At 43.8% G+C, this 24,295-nt stretch overlaps 2 protein-coding genes across 5 annotated transcripts in view; one reads left to right on the top strand and one right to left on the bottom strand.

The window, feature by feature from the left end:
* The window catches only part of MAPRE2 (microtubule associated protein RP/EB family member 2), a 92,013-nt gene extending 72,135 nt beyond the window's left edge, over positions 1–19,878 (top strand). For all 3 annotated transcript variants that reach the window (XM_085537409.1, XM_015855514.3, XM_015855513.3), the window contains 3 exons: positions 7,555–7,694; positions 12,161–12,319; positions 17,772–19,878. In XM_085537409.1, coding sequence (XP_085393535.1) covers positions 7,555–7,694; positions 12,161–12,319; positions 17,772–17,843 — 371 coding nt within the window. In that variant the 3' untranslated portion in view covers positions 17,844–19,878. The remainder of the gene's footprint in view (positions 1–7,554; positions 7,695–12,160; positions 12,320–17,771) is intronic.
* Positions 19,879–21,826: 1,948 nt separating this feature from the next.
* LOC107310144 (ethanolaminephosphotransferase 1-like) overlaps positions 21,827–24,295 on the bottom strand; it is a 38,792-nt gene continuing 36,323 nt past the window's right edge. For both annotated transcript variants that reach the window (XR_014942546.1, XM_015855512.3), the window contains one exon: positions 21,827–23,806. Coding sequence is in view for 1 of the 2 variants with exons in the window: in XM_015855512.3 (XP_015710998.1) it covers positions 23,741–23,806 (66 nt within the window). In the remaining variant the exon portion in view is untranslated. The remainder of the gene's footprint in view (positions 23,807–24,295) is intronic.

Here is a 24,295-nt window from a genome sequence, read left to right as displayed (position 1 = left end):
TGTCCAGAAAGCAAACATAATAATAATCTGTGCTTTGTACAGCTTACAGCTCAGTCTTCTAAGTGAGCAACATAGCAGCTATTGCTCTTTCTTGGAATTACATCTCTCTTCTGACTTTTTGCTTTGTGTTTCTGCAACAAGTTAAACCTGGTCCTTGCTCTTTATCTAATGTGAGTGCTTCTGGTCACTCAGCAGTGCCATTTTTCTTGGTAATTGTGAGTTAAGTGAACAGAAGAGTAGATATATAGATATTTTTTATTTTTTTTAAGTAACCACTAAGCAAGTGGGGCTGGAGTTGGTTGTCTATAGACATGTAGGTTTGTACATACAGAAACACGCATGCGTACACTCCTAATTCCTTTATTGGTGTGTCCTGAGATTGTTTTATTTATGCTAAACCAGTCCTCAAATAACAATTAATTTTCAGTTGACGTAGTTCCGTGACCTGTCTTCTCATTGACTCAGTTGCTGGCAAAAGGGAAGGGGCAAGTATCAGGCAACCTCAGATTTAGACTGGCTTAGACTCTGGAATCGTACCCAGATTTCAGCAATCTGCTCTGACCATTTCTGACGTCAGAGGTGGGCATACTTGGCCAGCTGCCTTCATCTCCTTAGCGCTCCAAGGAAGCTGAGCACCTAATAGCTGGGCAGTGCTGCTCTGGGATTCTGAAGTGTTTGTGGTTTTGTTATCACTGTTGTGGGGTTTTTTTTCCACTTCTTTGTTTTTGCATCATCTTCTATCTAAGCTTTTGTATTCTAGGGCTTAGTATGTTATAACTTCCTGCGTGGTACCCTGCACAGCCTCTGAAAACAAAAATCCCAAGTGAGCATCAGGTGGTCCATTTGATAAATTGGAAAATACACCCTTGTTAAATACAGAATTTACTATGCTCCTTGATCCTTCTTGCCAGCGGCCTATTTCTACTTAAGTCACAAGTGTGTCATCCCAATTAAGGTAGTGGAGGTAGAGTAGCAGCTGGAATGGAGTAAGCCAGTTTGAATGATAATGCAGTGATGTCATGTCCCGTTGCTGGTTGTACAAGAACATGCCACATCCTTCAACATGGGTTGTTTGATATAATAACCTCTTATACCAACTCATCAAGCATTTGCCAACATCAGTAGCAGACTGCACAACATCTTGCCTTTTTTTGTTGTTACTTTTAGTAAGTGATACTCACATTATTTTAACGCTGGAGCTCTGAAATTGTAATGGATTTCAAATCACTAACAAAACAAAGAGATGCAATAGTGGTCCAAAGGAGCCAGCAGATCTTTTAGTGTCATATAGAAGTTTTTATACAGTGTGTAGTAGGCAGGTATGTATCTTTTGTTGTATCACGAGCAAAGTAGACTTCTGGGCACTTACACCATATTTTTGTTTTTGTCGCTGACCTTTAAATAGGCCTATTCCAAATTGATTGAATATATGACCCAAACTGATCAAATATTTTAAGGGAATAATGTATTTAGCTGCTAGCAATTCCATATGTGTTCAGATGATTCGTATTGTTCCACACAACAGCTATTCCAGTGCCCTTTGCCAGATCTTTGTTTTTGAGTGATTTAGGAGGTGTTAATCTCTTTAATGATTCATAATAGAGTTCTAACACTGTGTTTTCAGAGGTAGACAAGGATAATGTCATTCGGTTACCAAAAAAGTAGTCAAATCCCTAAGGACTGATTGGAAATCTTACCCTAAAAGGTAGCTGCAGTGAGTTAGGATTATTTTTGGTGTTTTAATCTGACTTTTACGCTCTACAGACCCACCATATCAGATAGCTGCTTTCTGTACCACAAAGTGGAATATAACTATATCTCTGCAGATGCCAAGTGCGGTGTTTATTTCATTATGTGAAATAATGATAACACAAGGCAGAATCTGAGAAGTGTGAAAACACACTGATTTTTGTGTTAGTTGGTGAGCACGTCAACAACCCCTTCCATACCCCTTCAGAATGTACTGCAACTGGTGAGTCAGCCAGGTCAAGGAGAATGTAGCTCAACAGGGCAGTGTAAACAGTTCTGCCATCTAATCCCTCATCCTTATAGTCTCATAGTCTCGTGCAGGTTGGAAGGGACCTTTGAGATCATCAAGTCCAACCCCTGGGATTCGAGCCTCCTGCCCATCTTTTTCAAGAGACAGAACTGATTTGCTACAGGGCTGGCATTGCTGTGAAGGAAAGATGACTTCTGGAAACAGCAGATACAGCAAGAAGTGCCAGCTAAACACAGCTCCCTGCTGGCAGATGACTGCGTTTTCATCCGCTGTGGGGTGAACCCACAGCACAGCCCACCGACATGGGCTCTGTGCCAGTAGGGCCACAGCTGCTTTCAGATAGGATGCCATCTGCCTGCCCCGAGCCTTTAGGTGTCCTGCAGCCCCCTGCTTTTCTCTATGCAGTGGTAAACAGCCTACAGATGTAGAATCGCAATTATTGTAAGGGATTAAAATATTAGCATGTTGTTCTTTGTGCTGGTTCTAATCCTCTCAGGAAAAAATAAAAAAATAAAAGCAGAAAAGCTTCATCTGATCAAATTGAAAATGTTGATCCAGTTGTCAGGGTTTTAGCTTAGTGGCTTATATAAGTCACTGTGCATCAGAGCTTTTTGTACGGGAGAGGAGCGTCAAAAATGCATGAGTTGAAGACAGCTTAATAAAATTAATTATTTACATGTAAGCTAAAAATGTGAGAGGTCCTTAGAACTGAAGGCTGCTGGACTTCTTAGTTTGAAATATTCTGTGAGAGCAGGATGACTAAAGCAGAACTGGAAAATACTGGAGGATCACATGAGGGCTAAAAATAATCGTGCTATGACAGGGAAAATAACCAGGGCAGAATGAACTGTTTGTGCACGGATACTATATATATATGTGTGTATGCTGTCAAAGAGCCAGTTATGCAAGAAAAATGCCAATATTCTGTAGGGAGATGGTAAATCCTGCTATGGCAAAAGTGCTGCAAATGAATTTTGAGGGATAAATATATTCAACAGAAACAATCTTCATTGTAGCAGTTAGTGGTATGATTAAGCATCCCGGGGAACCGGAGAGCTCATCCTGAGGCATTTTCTTTGCTTTCCACCAAAGCACACTGCCTTTTACCCCATGTTGTGGGCAGTTGGTATTTCCGAGGGTAACCCTGTCCATCGTGGCACATTGCTGTAGAGCCAGAGAGAAGAGCTGCAAGGCGACAACTGAAAATGCTTTTGTGCCTGGTTCATGCAAGGCCAAAGGAGTGTGTTGCCCCACAGGAACAGCATGTGCAAAGTGGAGAGGGAAAAAGCTCAGCCATCAGACAGAGATCTCTCCTATCCGCATCAGGAGGGTTTAATTTTTAAAGCCACCGAGGCAGAGAAATGAGCCCACATAGCAACACTGCTTGCAGTGCAGGAGCAAGGGCTTTTGTCTTTTTTTTTTTTCCAGTTGGGGTTATTTCCTTATAGCTAACCAGGTAGTTACAGAATTGTATCAATCATAGGGTTTTTTCTTTTCAGCTGACAATTATTTTTGTCACCAATAAAATGTTGTTTTTTATATACTTTAAGATACAATTTGTGATGAGGAGAGTGCTGTGGTTTGTTCCTGTTTACCAAATCTCCTTCTTTTAAAGATGTATGTGGGTGGTCATACCGTAAACAAGACGTTCGTCTAACCAGGAGATTCCATTGTATGTTCTCTCTTGGATGGCTTGGTTGAAATTTGTGGGTGTTCCATTTTTAGGCATTTGTACAAACTTCTCCTCACCAGTTCCCTGGCAGTGCAGAGCTCATTGGACATGCTGGAGCCAACAGCAGTGGCAGTGTGGAGAGCTGAGGGGAGAGGGGTGCTGCCACGACTTAGGGGAGTCAGTACCATGAAGTAACCGAGTGTTGCACTGCTGTGTGTGAGGATGCTGAGAGCTGGTTTGGCTGAGGTCATTTCACTCCCGTTAAGCACCAGTTGTCATCACTTGTGCCATTAAGCATCCCTAGATGGAACACTTTCTTGCACCCCACTGTAGCTGTAACAATAAGCATGTGTGAATATTAATTTGCTTACTGTTCTCACTCATTTGTTTTAAATGGGCCGATATTTTAGTTTGTGAGTAAATCGCTTGCTCTGCGGCCTTTTAGTGGGTTTGTGTATTCTTCTGTGGCATGAGTCAGGAACACAGATTTTAGGAAGCATTATGATTTGAAATTAACATTTCAGTTTTTTAATTTGATGATACAGTGCAAATGGTTCCCCATTCAGTTGATGCAATAGCTGTGAGGGGCTCAGCCAAGTCTTGCTTGCTCAGGGCTTCCACTGCTCTCACACTCATCCACACTGTAGTCATGCACGTGTTCCCTTGGAACTTCACATAAATATTTAACAGCGTACTAATTACTTGTGTAGCTTCAAGGAAAAATTGTCTCTAAGCATTGAATGAGTCTTGTCTACAAGACCACACTTGCGATGTAAAGTGACCTGGAATTCCAAGTCTGGCTTTGTACCCAAAGCCCACATGGTGCCAACATTTTGTGCTTTGTGTTTTGGTAGCGTACATCTTTCTTTTTCACATTTAGCAAAATACAATAATGGTCTTACCAACTAGTGATTGTTTCTGGAGCATTACTGTTAGAAAACTGCAAGGCATTTCAGAATTGCTTCATCTTGTTTTGGTAAGAATGAGAACAAAATAACGTGTCTTTAGAAACAGTTGGTGCCCAGGTTCACTTATTGTTCTCATCTCTACTAGTGTTACACAGGTAGGAACAAAAAATTATTCAGGTGCTAATGAATACGCCTGCAACACTGCTTAACAAATGTTCTTATTTAACCCTGTACTGACCTCAAATCAGAGCATGCTGTGATAGAAGTTTTCACAATGTGGTGGAAGCTGGCAGTGCCCTTTGGGTCCATTGGGCCCACCCCCCACTCCATCATGGACACCAGAGCAGGGGCCCAGGCCCACATCCAGGCGGCTGCTGAAGGTCTCTGAGGAGCAGAGCCCACACACAGCCTCTGGGCAGCCTGTGCCAGTGCTCCGTCACCTGCACAGCACAGAAGTGCTCCTGGTGTTTAAATACAGCTTGTTGTATTTCAGTTTGTGAGTGCTTCATCTTGCCCTAAACACCATTGTAAACAGTTTGTCTGTCACCTTAACTCTCCCCCATCAGATGTATACACATTGAGATCCTCCTGAGCCTTCCCTTCTCCAGGCTGAAAGGGCACAGCTCCCAGCCTCCCTCATAGAGGAGAATATCCAGGCCCTTCATCATCTCTGTGGTCCTTTGTTGGACACTCTTCAGTGTGTCCAGATTTCTCTTGTGCCAAGGGAGCAGAATTGGATCCAGCTCTCCAGATACAGCCTCACCAGTGCTAAATGGATGGGACAACTCTCTTGTCCTGCTGGCAACGCCCTACCAAGTGCAGCCCAGGGAACTGTTGGCCTCCTTGCTGTGAGGAAGCAATGCTGAGGTACATTCAGCTTGGTGTCCATCAGGGCCCACAGGTCTTTTTTCTGCCATGGGGCTTTCCAGACATTTGGCCCCCAACATGTTTTGGGGCATAGGATTTTTCGTGCCCGGTGCAGGACTCTGCACTTTTCTTTGAACACTGACAGTAAACATGGAAGGAATCGGTAATATGTAACATTTATGACGCTGATTACAATGCAGTTCTCTCAGTGTTCCGTGAAAAAAAGCTGATAAGAATACATTTTGTAGTAAAATATTTGTGTGAGATATTGTGCTTTCCATGTTCACTACCAGTGTAAGTTTTCTTTGTAGATGGACAACAAGTATTTTCATGAAAGATGTGATGTTGGATGGAATTGGAGCTGCTCAAGTTATCTAGGTTCTTTGAGCACTAAATTAGGAGTTATTCCATACTCGCACTCATTGACTTCAGGGTCATTGCAGTGCTCAATAGCGAAGTTATTAATGTCTATTAAAATCTTTCATCTCTGTTAAGGTATTTGACTGTCTCAAGCACATTGCACAACTCTTATCAATCAGCGTCTTTTAAATCCTTTATGAAATTAAGCTTATTTTAGAAATGGGAAGCTTACCTCTGAGCTGATCCCAAAAGTGATATTTTAGAATAAATGTGCATTAAAGATTTTTCTTTTTTTTCTTTCTTTCCTTTCTTTCTCCAGGAAATATTTAATTAGAAACCCCTAGGCATTCTCTGTTGCAATTAAGTTCTATCCAGCTGTCACCAATACTGTCTGAAAGGCTCAGATTATTTAGCCGGCTTTTAACTGCGTTACTGGAATTGGAATATCGTGTTCATTTCAGAGCTGATCCTGAGGAGGGGAGAGAAGTCCACTTCCTTTGATTTGTCTGGCCTGTATAAAGCTTAGTATCACTTCAGTGCAGAAATCCAGAAGGCTTTGTAGCTTTCAAAGGGCAGAACACAATGCAATGTATTTGGTGCTATCCAGCCTGCAGACAGTGGTGATGTGAGCTTGCTCGGCGTGCTTTGTGAGGATGCATCACTGCAAATTGGAGAGAAAATCTGGCGGTTCAGTGTTGGCTCTTGCTCTGTCTTTGTATCTCTCTGCAGGTAAAAAAGATATGTGTCCTTAACAATTCAGCTTTTTGTGATCCCTGCCTCAGTCTACACAGAACTAGCTCTCTTCACAGGGCCATTGGATATGAAAGGGAGCATTATATAGGGGCCTGCCTTGCTTTGGTCATGTGCCATCGCCTCTGAGGGGAAGCCATGCATAGCTGCTGGGCAAAGGGGTGTACCCTGCAAAGCTGAGCTGCCTGTTGTCTGCTCGTGTGCAGGCACCTAGTGAGGAAATCCAGCACAGCCGTAGTATGCAAGAATGGCAGTGAGCAGAGGGAAGCTGTACTGCCCAGCTAAGGTTTCTCATCTGAATGGCCACACCTTGATTTTAGCATTCAGTTCTCAGCTGAACTGCTTCCTGCACGCGTGGAATACAGGAGGAACTCAGCTGCATGAGATGGCTGTGAGGGGAACAAAGTGCTGGTGGCACTGGGGCAAACTGGGAGGCTGCATGCCAACCAGGAGGGACCAGCTCTGTCAGGGCAAGGCCTGAGGGACCTGCTGAGGGGAGTGAAGAGGCTGATTTGGTTCTGCTCACAGTGCCTGAATTTCCATGCCCTCATCGCAGGGATGGTTTATAGAGACAACAAGGAAAGTGTGGGGATGGCTTAGCTGACTTTATTCCAAGTCCATCTTTCTCCAGGAGGCTGAAGTTAGATCGGTACACTAAGCATTGGGCCGAGGGAATGGTCTCCTAACAGTTCTGTTTGTAAAGGCTAAAAGTTGCCAGCATTTAAGTGAACTTGATACTCCGAGTCTGGTTTCATGTGTTTTAGTTTGAGTTGCTTCCCCCTTAGTAATAAGGTCAAAGTAAAACTGATGGAAATTTGTTTTCCTTTCTTGTGGTAGAACGCTGGAACCTTTTCCACTGAAAAAGGTTTCTTTCAAAAAAAGAAATGGTGAGAATGGCTGTTTGCAAGTGAGATGCGTGAATTTCAGCATCAAGTTAATAGCAATGTATTTATTTCTGGGATATGTTTTGATTGCTATTTACTAATTGTACTTTTTAGGTGCTGCTAAATCCAGTCCAGCATCTAAACCGGGATCAACACCTTCTCGCCCATCTTCAGCAAAAAAAGCTGCACCTAGCAGCTCAGCATCCAAATCAGATAAAGATTTGGAAACTCAAGTCATACAGCTCAGCGAACAGGTAAATTTACTTGAGGCATTAAATTAGATGCATTCATTATCACAGACGGGCATGAAATCTGATATTGCTCTCTGCTGAATGATATCCTTCAGAATTATGAAGGTTCAAAACATTGAAATAGCCCAGCTGAGAAGAGAAAGATATTTATTGTTAAAAACAGCATTTACCAGATATGGCTGGTATTGTGTCAGTACATTTGAAAGGGAATCTTGGGAATACCAGGTAAGTCTTGGTGAAGTATGAGAGCTTTATTACAGATGGTTTTATTAATTAGATTTTGCAATGTATCTTCTATTTCATTTGGAAAGGAAAAAGCCCAACAGTTTCTTTGCTCCTCTGTACTGTGGATTTGAAATAAATCATTTTAATGCATTGTGCAGAAAACAAGCCTGTCTGTAATAGCAGGGTTAGAGAATTGCAGCTGAACCGAGACTAGCTCGTTGCACTCTGCTTTCTGGAATGAAAGCATTCAGGGGTAAATATGCCTTTCTCATTTAAAATACTTCGTATTTAGTGTTCTGCAACATCATAGATTTTCATAATTTCTTCATTGTTATGAAAGTAAGGGCTTAATTTTTATTTCTGCGATTTGGCTCTGTCATTCCTGGGCACACAAGAGCGTCTGTGCTGGACAGGAATAAATACCTGTGTCTGGCTCAAGACTGTGCTGTTGATGGTGTCAAGGCCACCTTTGTAAATGAGACCTGACTGCTGTATTTGTCAGGGGAATACAGAAAGGAAAAGCCTCATATTTTATAGCAAGAGCTGCCTGGCAGCTGCATACAGAAAGTCATTATTCTGGATTAAGTATAATTTTCCACAATTAAGGTCATTTCAGTTTCAGACTTCCATTGACCTGAACAGCAGAGATCTTGGTTTGTTTGGGTGCTGGTTGCAAATTCTTTGTTACTGTTATGTGCCCAAGGTGGTGATGGACAGCCACATACAGAACACAACATACCATAGGTTGTGTATAATTCTGAGCTGAGCAACAACAGAGCTCACCAGCCTTCCAGGGTCATTGCTGTAGCAGAAATGGTTTAAAATGTTGTACAAAGGATGGATGTATATACTTCTGATGGAATCAGAATCTTTTTTATGTCATTTTTTAGTGGAGTTCGAACAGCATTTAAATGTGGCTTAAACCATGACATCTGTACATGGAAGTCAGAATGTGTTCACTTCAACAGGAAGAGTCACTTTGGATATGAACAAGATAAAAATACTTGATCTTTACTAAGATGCAAGCAAGCAGTCACTATCACATCCTCTGCAAATGTATTCCTAGCAGCTTCCACGTGTGAAAACCTTGAGCTTTATATACAAACAGCCCTGAGGAAAATTAATGATTTCCTCCATCGCGAAAAAGAAATTCTAAGGATTTTGAAAGTTGGTGTTTTACAAGCCAGGTTTGGAGAGACCTTTTCTAGCTAGAATGATCCAGGAGCCTTTTTTTTTTCTCTCTCTCTTTTTTCTTAATGCTGGCAGTACTCAGTATCTCATTTGCCACTAATGATTACTTATGCACCCCAGGCAAATAACATGAGCCAAGAAAGCTCTGTTGCAAGCAGCTTTGAGCCAGGTTTTTCTTATCCCCAGTATGAACATGTTGGAAGAGCCAAATTGCCCATTTTTTTCCCAACTCTGCAGCAACCAGGGATATTATGGGCAGGAGCCAATTATACTACCTTCAATTATACTACCTTTGCTGTCTTGATAGAAAAAAATTGTTGAATGGCATCCACGGTTATCACATCTTTGTCTGGCTGTTAACAGACTTAATTTCAGCCCTTTCATAAATGGAAGTTGAGGGAGATTCAGACATTTAAACTTCCATGCAACTTGTAGTGGAAAAGTTTAAGTATGGATGTCCATATGTTGTATTTTACCATAGGATTACTTGATGATCTATTTGCAATGGTTGTAAGCCGTGCATAACATTTGCTGACTTAATGGCTCTCAAAGTCTCTCTTAAAATGGCCATAGCTATTGCCTTGGCTTGTGCTAGTAAATTAAACACTTTCAAGGCATGTCACCGCGCACTGGAGCTTGATTATCCATAGCATTAAAATGCTAAATGGTCCCTGCTGTGCTTTAGGTCTGAGCCAACTAGCACTCTCCCAAAGGGTTTCTGAGTGCAGCTGAGGAGAAAACACAGACCAGGAACATTACATTACGCTTGAAGAAGGGACCTTTACATATGGAGAGTGGTCCCAGAACAGTTAACTGGATACTAGCGTAGACATAATATCTGAAAACAGCACCGTCTTGGCTGCATGTTTACAGCAGGTGCTTAATCTTCATCCTGGATATGCAGTCCTGTGAGCGTTCATACTACCAGAGGAAGGAGCAGTTAGTAAGAGCTGCTGCTTTGCACCCGCTAACTGGATTGCAGGGGTACTTCTGGTCCGGACACCGCACGTGGGAGTGAACATCTGCTGTTCCTCCTACAGGATAAGCCTCTTGGCATCTTAATACAAGGAAACGCTAGCATGCAGATGTGCTAATTGTCTGAAGGAATACAAATCACTTCATCACAGACACGTTAGATAATATGCAAGTGAAGGAAAGTGTATCTGCTTTGGTTATAACTACGTTTAGTGAATGTTACATATAATTCACTGTGTGCATATGTGCATGCCTTAATGATTCTGTTTCTCAGAATGGTGTGTACGTGATGCAGTGAGAACAGGAAACTGCCTTGATGGTAAATATGTTAGAAGGTGAAGCTGCCTGTGCTGTTAGCTGCAGATATTCCAGCTCAGGCTGGTTGGTTTGCTGCATGGAGTGGATGATGTGGCAGTCGTTAGGTTCTTGTTCCATCTGGATACTGGAGCTGCTCTCAAGGAATGCACCACTGCAGATCCAGAAGACATGTCTTAAATGTGAGGAAGACCCCACATTTCAGTAGGATAAATATCTATAAACCAACCTGTTGTAAACATTTATTCCATTTTGCTATCTCTACTTAACCCGTGACTAAATAGTTAGTTTTAAGGTGACCAGTCAGTGCATCACTGATAGATTCAAACTGCCAAGGGAAGAGTAGGGTGTCAAGCTCAGAAAGCTGCTAGGAGATGGGTTCGTACATGAATGAGATGCTATGAGATCCTGCCCTGGCAGCAAGTCCATTCTGCTGTCTGACACCTCTGGGAGTGCAATCAGAGGTCAGAAGAAGGCATCGCCAGCTCAGCAGTTATGGGAAGATGAACTGATAGGATTTAGTGGGCTGTCAAAGCGGTGCGTGAGCTCCCTTGGTGTTCTTCATGGTGAAGGGAATAAATCAGCTTGCAGTGGATCTGGCAACAGGGAACTTTTCTATTAAACTGTATCTGTTCCCTCAAATGTCATCTTGATGCAAGTTAATTTATTTAGCATATTTTCTTTAGAAAACTCTTTTGTGTAATTGCAGGCCTTAAAATGTGGATGCTAATTTAGCAGTAATTTGGACATGTCTGGGGTCAGAGCATTTGCTGTAGGCAGCTTCATCCATGATTATTTCTGTTGGTTGACACACTTCTGTCTTCCAGATTTGAGAGCCACTTGCACATGTTTCACCGATCATCCATACCACTTTGAGTAGTAATTCATGCTTTGCTGCCGCAAAATTATTCTTTATAATATATGTATGTGTGTGTACATGTATATGTATGTATAAAAATATACTGCGACATCTGTCTTGGTTTATATGAAGCCTAATCTTTAATAGCTGGGTTACCCATAAATTATTTGCAGCAGTCTTAGCAGTGAAATAAAAACCAACAGCATAGCCCAAAGACTCTTGTGTATGAGGAAAGACTGACATTTGAGAGAATCTGTTGATAGCAACAGCACGCGAACCAGAACAGAAAATCCACAGTGCATCCTGGTCACCGCAGCAGCCGCAGGGTGCCGAGATGCAGGTTCTTTGGGGTGGTTCAGCAAGTCAGGAGGAAGCAAAGAGGTGATAAAACTACACAGCAGCGCTTGCAGCTGAAAGGCAATGTACTTCTCAACTCATCCATTTCCCTTTATGAGCTTTTCTGATGGACCTGTATATTCTTAGGGAAGGAGATATGGTAGGTTTCCCAACAGCTACACATGAATCCAGGCAGAGTAATGGAATTCCTGTGCTGAATGTTTTATTAATTACCCTTATATGACATTTCTGGCAGCTTTGCTAGAAGCTACACTTTAATTAGCGGCTGACTCCTGAACTGCCACTTCAGGTTTCAATTTACAAGAGCGCTAAGAAAACTGACCTCTATGGATCCAAGGTTAAGATTGGATCCAGGAGGTATAATCCTGATTTGCTGTTTATTCTTTGTTGTGTTGCACTTCAGAAAAAGAAGAATTCACTTTAAGCTATAAAATGGAATATATATTTCAGGTGACGGTCGACCTGTGCATTTGTGTACTTTTAGGCTGATTTGTTTTGTCTGCAGTGTGCTTCACAACTGATGCATCACGTACTGGTTTCTATGCAGGTACATTCATTAAAACTTGCACTTGAAGGAGTGGAGAAGGAAAGGGATTTCTACTTTGGCAAATTAAGGGAGATTGAACTTCTCTGCCAAGAACACGGGGGAGAGAATAACGACCTTGTCCATCGGCTAATGGAAGTCCTCTATGCTTCAGAAGAACACGTAAGTTCAAATTCAATGTGTGTTTTATCGAGATAGGACAGCCTCATTCCATTAGAAAATATTGGCACGGTGTTGACTCATACGCAATATGTAGGTCAGCAGAGCTGCAGGAGGAAGGCTTTCCATGTGTCCTCCCCCAAAAGGAAGCTTGCATTTACAAACAACAGACTTTTCAGCTTGGGGGATAGATTCAGGAGGCCAGCTTGATTTTTGCTGCTTTGGCATAGGTTTTGTATTCTACTTTAGCACGAGTTAATCTGGAAGGGGAGTGTGTGTGTGTGTGTGTGTGTGTCACAGTTTTAAATCAATTTCAGGTGGTCCCAATCCTTAGCTCTGTTTTGGTCCTACCTTTCTGCATGGAGTCTTCCACTCTGTGTTCTTTAAGGTGCTGAAGACTGAAAAGCAGAGAAATTCTCATAGAGGTTTTGATTGCCATGTGCGACTGTGAACTTTCTCTCTGCCACGTGGCATGGCTGCAGTAGGCATTGTGCAGGTTGCCAAGTGCGTAATTATATCTGCAGAGATAATGCTCCTTAGCATTTTTTATCCCGTTGCTATAGGCAAAATTCTTCAGTATGCAAACGCAATAATCCCCTATTACCAAAACTGCAGAAATGTATTGTCTGCAAGATTAAACAAGAATCTCGCTGCATTTTAGGCATAACACCGTAGACACTGAACAAAGCAAGGAGCTGTAAAGGATACTGGTTAAATTCCTCAGATACACTGAGGGATAATGATTTGGTGGAGATTTAGCTGAACTATTCCCATTCATGCTAACTAAATCCCTGTATGCGCTGCTCTGACGATTGACCTCTCCAGTCTCCTGTGAACGGTAGCTTTGGCTCCAGAGCACATAAGCATCAGCCTAATCTCTCTCTAGCCCTGTGGCACTGTAGCCTTTATTACATCTGTTCCCTGAAAGCTGCTGCAACTCAGCCGACTCAAATTTTTATATCAGAAGTAGCACTGAAGCTGCTGCTAACTCGTATGCTTTCCTAAAACAGACTAGTGAAGGCTGGGTGCAAGAGGGTCACAAGGTTGCCACTCAGAGGGGCTGCTGCTCAGATTAGAGGTGACAGAGGAAAGAGGATTTGTTCAGTGGTGTGGGACAAGTGATGGAGGGGAAAAGGAGGAGGAAACCGTTATTTTCACAGGAGTAAACAATCAGACACATTTCCCAGACTCGTGATAACAGGCTTAAGGAATTACACACATATAGCAGTCAGAGAAAATGTCTTCTGGATTCAAGAACAGTGATTTATTTATAAAGCGAAGCCAGAAAAATCCCTCCTCTCCCCATACCCCTACCACATCTGTCTCACTTGGCTTCAATAGGAAGCGATTCCCAGCCAAGAAATGCATTTGTTGCTTTTCTCCCTGCAGTTTTCCTTACTGGCAGAACACATTACAAAATGTCCTACTTCAGCCCACATCTCAGTGCTTTATCTGCTTCCTTCCTCCAACCCTTTCTCTGTTGAAAGCACCATCAGTGCCTGCACATGAGCTACACACACCAGCTGTGCTTTTATCTAGAATGCGTATCCAGTTGGAGGCCATGGATGTCACTCCAGAAGCCCTCATCTCCCAGGGAAGAATGCAGAGGCCATTCCCCACTCAATTTTTTCTGCCTTCCAGTGGGAGGATTCATCTCCTTATCTTCTGGGGTACATTTCTCCTCCTCACTGTTGCAGATGGACTGTAATGCACCCTCGTGCTTTAACTCTGAGAACCAAAGGTTGTATTTTCTTGCTGATTCCTGCTCCTTGCTCCTGTGCTCTGCTATGTCTCACCAGCCTGCTTTGCCTTTCAGTTCTGTTTGTTTTTCTCTCTGTGTAATGAAGTTTTTCCAGCTTAAATTCTCTTACCTTGCAGCATTTTGGGAGTTAATCCCTTGGTAACAGCAGTTTGGATTTCCCAAGCCACAGGTGGGAAAAATCCCCAATTCCCAACACATAGGCAATGCCAGCATTTCTGGTTTCTTGCTAATAAATTCATGGAAAGTCCAGCTTGGATTGTTGCTTTTCTTTCAGGATCCCCGACAGTTATAAATGCTGCAGTGCCCATTGTGTTTTTCTTTTAGGAAGGGGATGTGAGGTAACGCAGCTCACACACAGTACACAAATCATACCCAACCAGAGCCTCTTGCTTGACTATCGTGGCTAATTTTGAGTTCATAGCTCCAATAAGCACTGGATAGTAATCTCAAACTATTCCTTCCTAGCTGTAATTTGACAGACATTTATTGTATTCATAGTGATCATGTCCTGTTTTTTACACCTACTGCTCTTATTCTGAAGGGAAAAGTCTCTCTGTATATCCTAATTTTGTGTTATGGTTATTTTAATCCTCATAAAAGATAAATGATGTTGGGACAGAACTTTAAGTGCTCAGGTCTCCCAGTAGCTCACAGATCCCTCCTGGGAGTTGTAGGCTGTCAGGTAAATTCCTTGTAGATGAACTCAGAGTGCAAATAAAAAGTATAGTTCCTACAAAATCATTCTCCCCAAGTTTAATTATTGTAGTTTTGCATTGAAGGGATTTTTATCAGGTTCGTGTTAAATTTTGTTCGTTACTTTTTCAGAATTCCTAGTCCTTGCTTTGTTTCAAGTAGGTGTCTTCATAGTCTTGTGTTTAACCCAATAAAGACCAAGCTTTTAAGACTTTTTTTCCCCCTTTATTTGAGTGGGTTTTTGAATCTTATAGCACAATTATCAATGTACACGGGCTCCTCGTCTTTCAAAGATTCTTCCACTTCTCCATGATATACTTCTGTTCTGACTTCATTGTTCATCTTTGCTTATGCGAGAGGGATGCTGTGACTGCTAGCGTAGCTTAGACTGGTCTGGCCAATCAGTCTGTAATCCTTTGTAATTTTTCAATACTGATTGCCTATTTGTAATCTTTCTGCTGCTTTGTTTAAAAAGAAAATGCTTTTCAAGAAATCAAAACTGACCAAGAATAGTGTTCAAAAAGGATGTGTTCGGGTGTTGCAGGAAGTGGCCTCTAGCATTTTGTGCTGTGACCTCTTGTAGACAAGACTGGGGCCTGGATAGAGTGCGGAGCATTTGGTAGTCTGGCAGAGCCATAAAGGTCTTGTTGTAAAGTGAAAGCGCTGCTGCATTTGCTTTCTTTGATAGGCTGTTGTGGCTCAGTTCATGCAGAAGCTGAATGGGTTGTTGCTCTTTGGTCTATCTGTTGCTCAGCTCATATTTCCAAACTGGAAGTTTAAAATTCCATTGGTTTTGTGACTTTCTGCTGTAAGTCTGCTACTGCTGCTTTTGGGCAAGGCACTCACTCCCATAGCAGCTGGTTTTCATAGACCACGGCTCCTCCATCTGCAGGCACACCTGAAGAGTTCAAGGCACATGGACTGAGGGGTCAAACGCAAGCATCTTGTGTAGCGGGAGGCAGAGATGGCCATGGCCGTGTGATCTGAGTCAGAAATAAATGCTCTAAATAGACCTTCCACTGCTTTCCTTATTAGGGGATGCTATTCAAGGAGATTCCACAGTCCCAAGGTAATTGTGCACAGTGACTCTTGTCTTTCCTGTTTCATGTATTTATACAAGCTGTGCATACTGAAAAGCACGTGTCCAATTCTCAGAACAACTTCTGTGGTAGTCACATAAGATTTACCATTTCCATCAAAGGTAACTCTGTCAAGAGAGGAGCCAGCCATTCCCTATGGATAGAGACTATGCCTGTTCTGAATGGAAGGAGAGTACATAGATGACCTGTAACACCTGCCTGAATGTGCTTTCTATTGGTATCTTATAAAAGCGGTCTATGTGGAGCCTATTGAAGAGGTGCATAACAGAGCAGGCCACAGCTTTAGGGTTAACCACTCCTCAGCTTTCTCACCCTGTACTGGAGGATCGTTTTCTCACAGCTGTCGGTTTCTGCCCACAAAGCTCCTGTGCTCCAGAAGCCTTGCACTCTTGCAGCCCATTAGAGAGGATGTGGTTCTTAGGTGCTATGCATGAAGACATTCCGACTTGAAGTATCACGTGTAATAAAGGGCATCGTTCCCCCCAGAGGGCCATGAGACACAGAAGTGCAATTGTACTGATCGACATATTGGACGTCTACCTGAAAGTAGCATCTGAATGGTAGAAAGCTTGCTTCCAATTGAAATATGGCTGTTTCTGCATGTAGGAAACAGGTGAATATTTCAGTTTTTTCCATATTTCTATCAGCAAATGGCAAATTGGAGACCTTATTCGCCTGTTCTTTTAGAAGAAGAGGTTTGTTGTCCAAACCTCTTGCTTCTAAAGAGAAGCACCAGGGGCCGGGCAAGTTCTGCAGAGGTATCATGTCAGTGATAGTGCATTTTAAATGGCAACTCAGGGTCCTGGAACAGCAGTGCCCTTAGAAACTGCCTACAGCTGAGCTCTGCCAGTGCAGGGCAGGGAGTAGATGTAGTGGATCTTAGTAAGCAGTGCTGTGGAAAGATGGAAATCCATCTGGGAGAAGTCTTAGGGGAATGCAGAGACAGTGCTCTAAGCAGCGGCCTGCCTTTCTGAGTGCTGGTGCATGTAGGTCAACACAAGATAACGGGTCTGCTGGCTGTAAATTGGAATCTGCATAAAACCTGCATCCTCAACAGTGGAGAACCAACATTACTCTTGGTCTCTTAGAAACAGAGACTCAGCGGCACAGCTCTAGAAGACAGTAGGTATAACAGTCATTTGCAATAGGGAGTTGTTCTTCAACCATCACCTGCCTTTAGCGGTAGCTCTGTAAGTTGATGAATGCTGGACTTAAATTTCTTTCAAAGAAAATGCATTCGTAATTAGCAAATTTTTGGTTGTATTTTCTGCATAACATTAAAAACCATGTTTTCAGTAGCCTTTGGACTCTGGTGTGTACTAACATAGACATATCATTTTGGGAAAGTGAGGTTTGACCTAAAAAATGGGGCAGGGTTCAACTTTTAAAGCAAGAGATAGATGAAGTGTCTTGTCTGTTTTGTGATATGAGCCTGGAGTGAAGGTTGTGTGAGAACTGTAGAGGCAGGTTCAGAAATCCTTGGAGAGACAAAATGAGAGGACACTGGGATACTATGGTACATGGAACCGCTCATGACCTGCTTATTCATGTTGTTCCCTTGCTGGAGCAGATAACACCATAGTGTTGAAAATGGATATTTATCTGGGGATCTGCCAGTGCTGCACATACACTGTAATGTATTGAGTGTGGCATTTGCTATTTGTACAGATAGAGCCTTGTGAAAAGCCAAAGCAAAAAGCTGGGTGTGGGTGGGGAGGTGAGATGGAGCCAGTTTGAGGCTGTTGAAACAAATTGGTGGCAACCTCGTGATTGTTAGCTACTGCTGTCTGCTCACTGCAAGGAAAATAAGGCGTTAAGCTTGAGGCTGGAGTGAGCACTGAGGGGGAGGAGGTGACTCCCTTCCACTGAAGAATGTTTTGGGGTGTTTTTCTGCCCGCAGGAGAGCCACACAGAGGAGCATGAAGGCGAAGAGCAGGTCCACGAACAGCCCCCGCAGCAGGAGGAGTACTGATTCACGCAGCGTCTCCGGCAATTTTCATTTTGTGTGAGAACTTTCTTCTGGAGAATGGAACATGTGTGGCCTCAAACTTGAAATCGGTTCACTCCCAGTCTGCCATTAACATTTATGTACCATAGTGAGTGCCAGCCAACCACTGCATTCTGTACCCATACTTTGCCAAGATGCATTTGCAGAAGTCTTCTTTCAGTGTATCCTCCTGAGAGGCTGTAGGGCTCCATCACCTACTGTACATCGCTGCAACTTCACCACTTGGCTGCTTGAGATTTGTTCTGCTCTTTAAGAAAATATATATATTTATTTTTTGTTTGTTTTTTTTTCCTTTTTGTCTTAAGTATGATACACTTGTAACTTGGTCTAACATATTTATATTGGCATTTTGTGTGGCAAGAAGTACCGTACCACTAGCTGTGTCTCTCACTTTGTGGTGCTTTGGCGTTTTCTCGTACGTCTGCCCTGGGGCGTAAATTTGATCAAACAATTGGAATAAAGGGATACAGTGGAAGTCATGTTCAAGCCATAACTATGAGATGTGTTGTGGAGGAAAGTGCTCGTGTTGCTCACGTTTGTTTCTTTCCTGCCTTTACCAAATGGGAGGCAAAGCATCTGTTTCACTAGGAGAGATTTAAAACCTTGTGTTAGAAAGCTGCATGGTCTGTTTTTTGGCTTATTTCTGGAGGACAGAACATCCACTTAAGTTCTTCAAAACCCTCCCAGTTTCTTGACTAGTCAATAGACATTACCCAGCTTTTCTTCCTGAGGAATTCTGCCCCGGCCTGCAGCTGCAGCTCCGCCTCCACGGGGCACAGCGCTGACAGAGGTGAAGAAATCTCCCTGACACGAGCGTAGCTGCAGGACACCATCTCTGCCATCACACTTGGCTCTGCACCCTCAGAAGAGGACAAAGTAGGGCAGCTGTTTCCTTCTGCTCTGCTGCCCTAACCACACAAGCATGGATGAGGAAACCAACCACAGAACCAGCCCTGAAAGCCTCCCAACCCCCTGTAAGTGGTGATGAGCACTTTGTGGGTGCAGAGGCTGCTTCTGAAGCATGGAGAGGCATCAAGAAATCCTCCTGGAGGTGGTGCCCATCCAACTGGCCAAGGGCACCGCACTTGGCTGAGTCCTTTGGAGAAGCCGACATGCTGTACAAGTACATCAGACCTGGAGGTGCCTGTGGTGAGAGTGCTCCCTTCCAGAGCGGTCCCTGCTACCCTGTTCTAAAGGATGGTATTTTATCAACAGAAGTATCTTGAAGTGTATAAAGCATTCCTTGTTTTTATTGTGAAACTGTGCATTCTAGTTGCTCTGAATATTTTATGCTTGATATTCTTGGCCTCTCACTTAATTTTCTGAATTCTGAATCGTTCCTCTAGTTAAGCAGATACTTGGAAGTCCCAGCTCAGTCTGCAGTCATTGAAAAGTTCAAAAGCCCTTGGAACAGCAAGATCACCTGAGCTCTAAGGCTAAACTAAACTCAAGCTCAGGTTCTCAGCTGATGCTTCCACAGAGAGGGTTTTAATGAATCAGCCCCCTCACACACACACACACTCACACTCACACACACACACATGCACACACGCACGCAGCTTTCTGTTCCCAGGAAATCTTTTGCAGCTAAGTGGCTCTGAGGTAAATGTGAGAACGCTGCTGTTGTGCTGCGCCACAGGCAATATATAGAATACTGCTAGACATTAGAGCAGGTATTCCTGTTCCCTTGATCTCTCCCCCTGCCCCGCAGATGAGTTTTGGACCATCTGGGTTCAGGTTTACCTAGTTGTGCCTCCAGCACTGAGCTCACATCCAGCCCGGTAACACCTAAAGTGCTGCAACCAGCAGGGCAGTGCTTCCCTTCCTGATTTGGATTGGTTACAAGTAAGATCTGGTGTATAAAGATATGTATTTTCCAAATGAATTATTTCCAGGAATCACCACAGATGGGGGAATTGTCATTTTCATTGTATTTGTGTTTATTAGAACATATGTACTTATTACAATTGTCATTGTAATAAACAGTAGTTCTTCATAACGCTGTTGAACTGAGGAGCGGTTGTCCTTTAACCTGGAGGGGATTTGGGATGGGGGGCACACAGTTTGGGTCCAGGCATCAACTTGGCTTTGCCATCCCTGGTCTCTGATGGCCATGGTTTGTCCTGCTAGTGGTAGAGCAGGGGAACGGGGCTCCAACAGGCGCCTTCTGCTGTGGCAGCGCTGCACCTGCTGGGCGCTGGAAGCCGCTGTGCTTAGTGGAGAGCCGTGCTCTGAGCGGAGAGCGTCCTCCTCCTCCCAGCCTGTGAGTAACCCGCCTTTCCATTGTGGTTTCCATAGGCGACTGTAATGACCTTTACTCAATAGCACACCGTAAAGCTTCGGTTATATATTAAATGTAAACTCAAAGGAATGTAAACATTGTGTATTGCTGATTATAAATAGAGAAGTAATGACGTAATAGATTTTTTAAAGTCTCATTCAGATGTATGGGGCGTTTCACATTATCCACAAACTGTCGCATGGTAGAGTAGGTTTTTGTCTGAATGTGTGAATAACTTGACTTGCCTTTATCTTTTTACTATTTAATAAAAAAAATATATGTTAAAAGCTGCCCACTCCTACAGGCTAAAATAATCCTTTCCTCTTTTTCTAAGCATTTACTCGTTTCGTTACTGACCACACATGGGAGCAGGATGGAAAAGAGCTGCTTTAAAAAGTTGATTTCTCTCATTCTGTGTGTGCAGGTAGTATCTATGCATGTACCTGTGTATACCTATGTACATGTCAACAGCATTCCTTTTTATGGCAGATTTCCAACTTTCCAGTGTTAAATCTCGTGTAGTATCAATTTTAATGCAGCAAAAGCAAAGCTTGAGGGATGTGGAAGTCCCCTGTGTGTGGCTCCGGTGAGGCTGCACCATGAGAACTGTGTTCAGTTTTGGACCTCTCTACAAGAAAGACATTGAGGCCCTGGAGTGTGTCCAGAGAAGGGCAGCAAAGCTGTGAGGGGTCTGGAGTACAAGTGTGATGGGGAGCAGCAGAGGGAGCTGGGATTGTAAGGTCTGGAGAGGAGGAGGCTCAGGGGAGACCTTACTGCTCTCTGCAATGACCTTAAAGGAGAAGTAGGGGCAACTAGTGATAGGATGAGAGGTGATGGCCTTAAGTTGTGCTGGAGCACATTCCGGTTGGATATATGGATCTTTCTTCTCAGAAAGAGCAGTGATGCAGTGGCACAGGCTGCCCAGGGAGGTGGAGGAGTCACTGTCCCTGGAGGTGTTCAAGAACAGTGTGGATGTGGCACTGAGGGACGTGGTCAGCGGGCACGGTGGGAATAGGCTGGTGGTTGGACTGGGGGATCTTAGAGCGTTTGTCCAACCTTCATGAGTCTGTGAGAGGAACACTGTACAGCAAAGGCACTGAAGCACCCAGTGAACTTCGTTGGGTGAGCAGCCAAGTATTTGGGGATGAATCTGCTGCACCATACCTAAAAGCCACCTTGTTTAGATTACAATACCACTTGTGAAGGGGTAAACTTTACTGTAGTTCTCAGGGCTGAGCTTTGGCAGCACATGCAGTGGTGCTGCAATGGTTCTGCTGACTTTGCAGGGGTGTGAGCTCTGGGGGACATCTCAGTGCCATGGGTTGAGGTCACCTGGGTGTATGCCACCACCACAGGGTCAGACTGGGTCCTCCAGATACACCCATGCTGTGGCTGACCCTCTGCCCAGCCCCACTTTGGAAGGATTCTGGTAGAGGGGAGCTCAGCACTCCAACCTGTAGAGCAGAGCCAGCTGAGTCGCCTTTCTCAGCCCACTGGGGATGTGTGTCTTTGGGCCTGTTCCAATGTGCAACAGCACAACAAGGAGCTGATGTAATTTCCAGTTCAAATAGTTGAAAAGTTTCAGACAATTGCTTTGTTCTTAAACTAAGCTCTGGTCATCCCCACGCCATTACCTGACATTGCACAAATAAACCTGGGACCATACTGCTGTATGAACAGAGCATTTTTATTCTCTTTCATTGTAGCGCTTACCATCTCTGATGGTTCACAATTCAGTATATACACTGTGCATTGCGTTATCTCTGCTTATACTTGTCCTTACGTAGACTGTAGTGACAAATTACTTTAAAAAGGAAAAAAAAAAGTGCTCAGTTTCCTCTTACACTGATGTTATGCTTCTCTTCAGAATGAGACAAGTGCAGGCAGCTGTGGCAGTTCAAGTTTTATAACTTCATTAATGTAATATTCCAAAACACTCCGGTACAGTGCATCAAAGTGTGGCAATTCTGTGACCATTATTTCCAGTTATTTTACAATTAAGTGCAAGACAGAGGGAAAAATAAGACCTGTCCACAGAGTTCTCCTCAGAAAAACCCCATGAACAAAGCTGCCTGCACTTCTGCCTGACTCGAGCCTTAAGCTTTCTTTGGTCTGTAGCATGATGTTCACTGAGGTGGAGCGGCCCTCGATGTGCTCATGGATTAGGTGGAACGTGCATCCTTCCAAATCACAGGGTATTTCACAAGTTCATCTGGGGCTGCTGCTTTGTGAAGGGGGAAAAGTAACACACAGGCTTGTCCCCAGCGCACGCGTTAAGTTGATGAATCTAATGTTCAGTGATTCGCTAACTGCTTCTGCCCTGCTTCCCTGCTTCTGCTGGCTGAGATGGGTCCCTGCTGGATACACGTGCTGATCAGTCACTCGTGTGTCTGTGCAAGGAATGGAATAAAGTGCTCCCCTCGGGGCAGGTGGGCAGGTAGTTTGGTTAGTGCGACAGGGCCACAGGGCCCTATGGTGAGGGCAGCTTAGGGAAAGAGGGGGAACTCAGATTCCTGTGCCTTCCTCCAAGGCACACAGAAAACGCACCCGGATTATGGATGAAGTGAGCAGTTTACATCTGCATGCAAATGGGTGATGCTAAAAAGCAAAAAAAGCTCTTCTCAATTCTTGTCTTGTTTGTTGTTTTTTCCATCATCTAAAACCACAAGAATTCAGATCAAGAACACAAGCAAATAATCACTTGCTTAGCATTTTGAACTGAGAGATGGGGCTTAAAAATGCTTGGAACGAGGCTTGATTTTCATTGCTTGTTTGTGGTTTTGAATGCTGCGTGCTGAGTCGGCCTATCAGCAACCACCCGTCAGGCAGTGAAATACAAGCATCTTTGCCGGCCGCATTTCTGCTCAGCTGGTTACCTTTGTAGGGCACGCTGTTTGCTGCTACTTAAGTACCAACTGCACGCCGGTTGCTGCATAGAACAGAAGCGTAATGACAAGTTCCTTGGGTACGGAGCCCGTGTTTTTGACAGATGCAGGTCAGTTGAGGCTCATCCTAATGCTGCAGAGGGGGAAGATATGCCATGCCCATAACTTTCTGATCTCATTCTCTTCACGCATTTGGATAAGGTGAAGAAAAGCCTGGGTGTACATAAGCCTTTCAGGGAGCTGCATGGAAGAAATGAGTCGTGAGGAAACAAATATGGAAATGGCAGCAGGCACAGATGTCTGAGTGAGAAGGATGCAGCGGGTGGGTCTGCAATGCGGGGTCCTGCTGGTGGACAGAGCAGGCAAGGAGTTATAAAACATGGTGGGTCCCATGTGAGCCAGCACAGCGGTACCCAGCGCTTGGGGCATGGGGGCAAGGAGGAGGAAGACCAGCACTTCATAGCAGGGATATGGCACTAGTGAAGAGAGTAAATACTGGCAGCAGAACAACCTGGTAAACGCCCCTCTGCCAGACAGGAATTTTCCTCTGAGATGCAGCATTGTTGTCACAGTGGTTTGAGTATCTGGGCTATTCTGATCTTTGGTTGCTCGAATCAGATTAATTCCACGATTGATCACATCCAGAAGCTGGAAATCTCATGTGAAGCATCACAGTCCGGTCCCAGTGTGAGTGCTCACTCCTGGACACGTTTCTTCAACGAAAAGATGTAAATGTTGAAGTGTTCACTCAGCTGCCTCCCCTAAGGACAAACCACAGAGATCAGCTTGGCACACGGTCCACAGATCAGCACCTCTCCTCCCAAGGTCACAGTGGGGAGCGCTCAGCCCTGGTGTGCCTGGAGCCCTGTTGGTGCATGGGGACCCTCAGGTTGTGCCCTTGGCTCTCCTCTCATAGCGCACTGATTCACAGATGGCATAAATCGTGGCAGAGTTGGACCCAGCCATTCAGTAATGGATGTTGACCAGGTAACCCCATTCTGCTCCTCACAGACTATCCCCACATTTGTGCTTGGGTAAAGCCTGCTACAGTGGCAATATCTTCTGGTAACGGGGCCTCTTTCATAGCCAGGAGGAAAAATCCTCGTGTCCCAACAGCATATCTTCAATAAAAGAATGCTGAGCAAATCCCTTTTAAATGAGGTCTTTGCCATGCAAGATGTTTTATCTGAACGCAAACCCCCATTAGGACATTTCCTAAGGATTATTTGACAATGCTTTTTAGAAAAAAA

This window comes from Coturnix japonica, chromosome 2 (genome assembly GCF_054131305.1).
Source record: "Coturnix japonica strain WE chromosome 2, WE-NBRP24, whole genome shotgun sequence".
Classification (NCBI taxonomy): domain Eukaryota; kingdom Metazoa; phylum Chordata; class Aves; order Galliformes; family Phasianidae; genus Coturnix; species Coturnix japonica.
The sequence above is the reverse complement of the archived record's forward strand: the minus strand, read 5'-3'. Positions and strand labels throughout refer to the sequence as shown.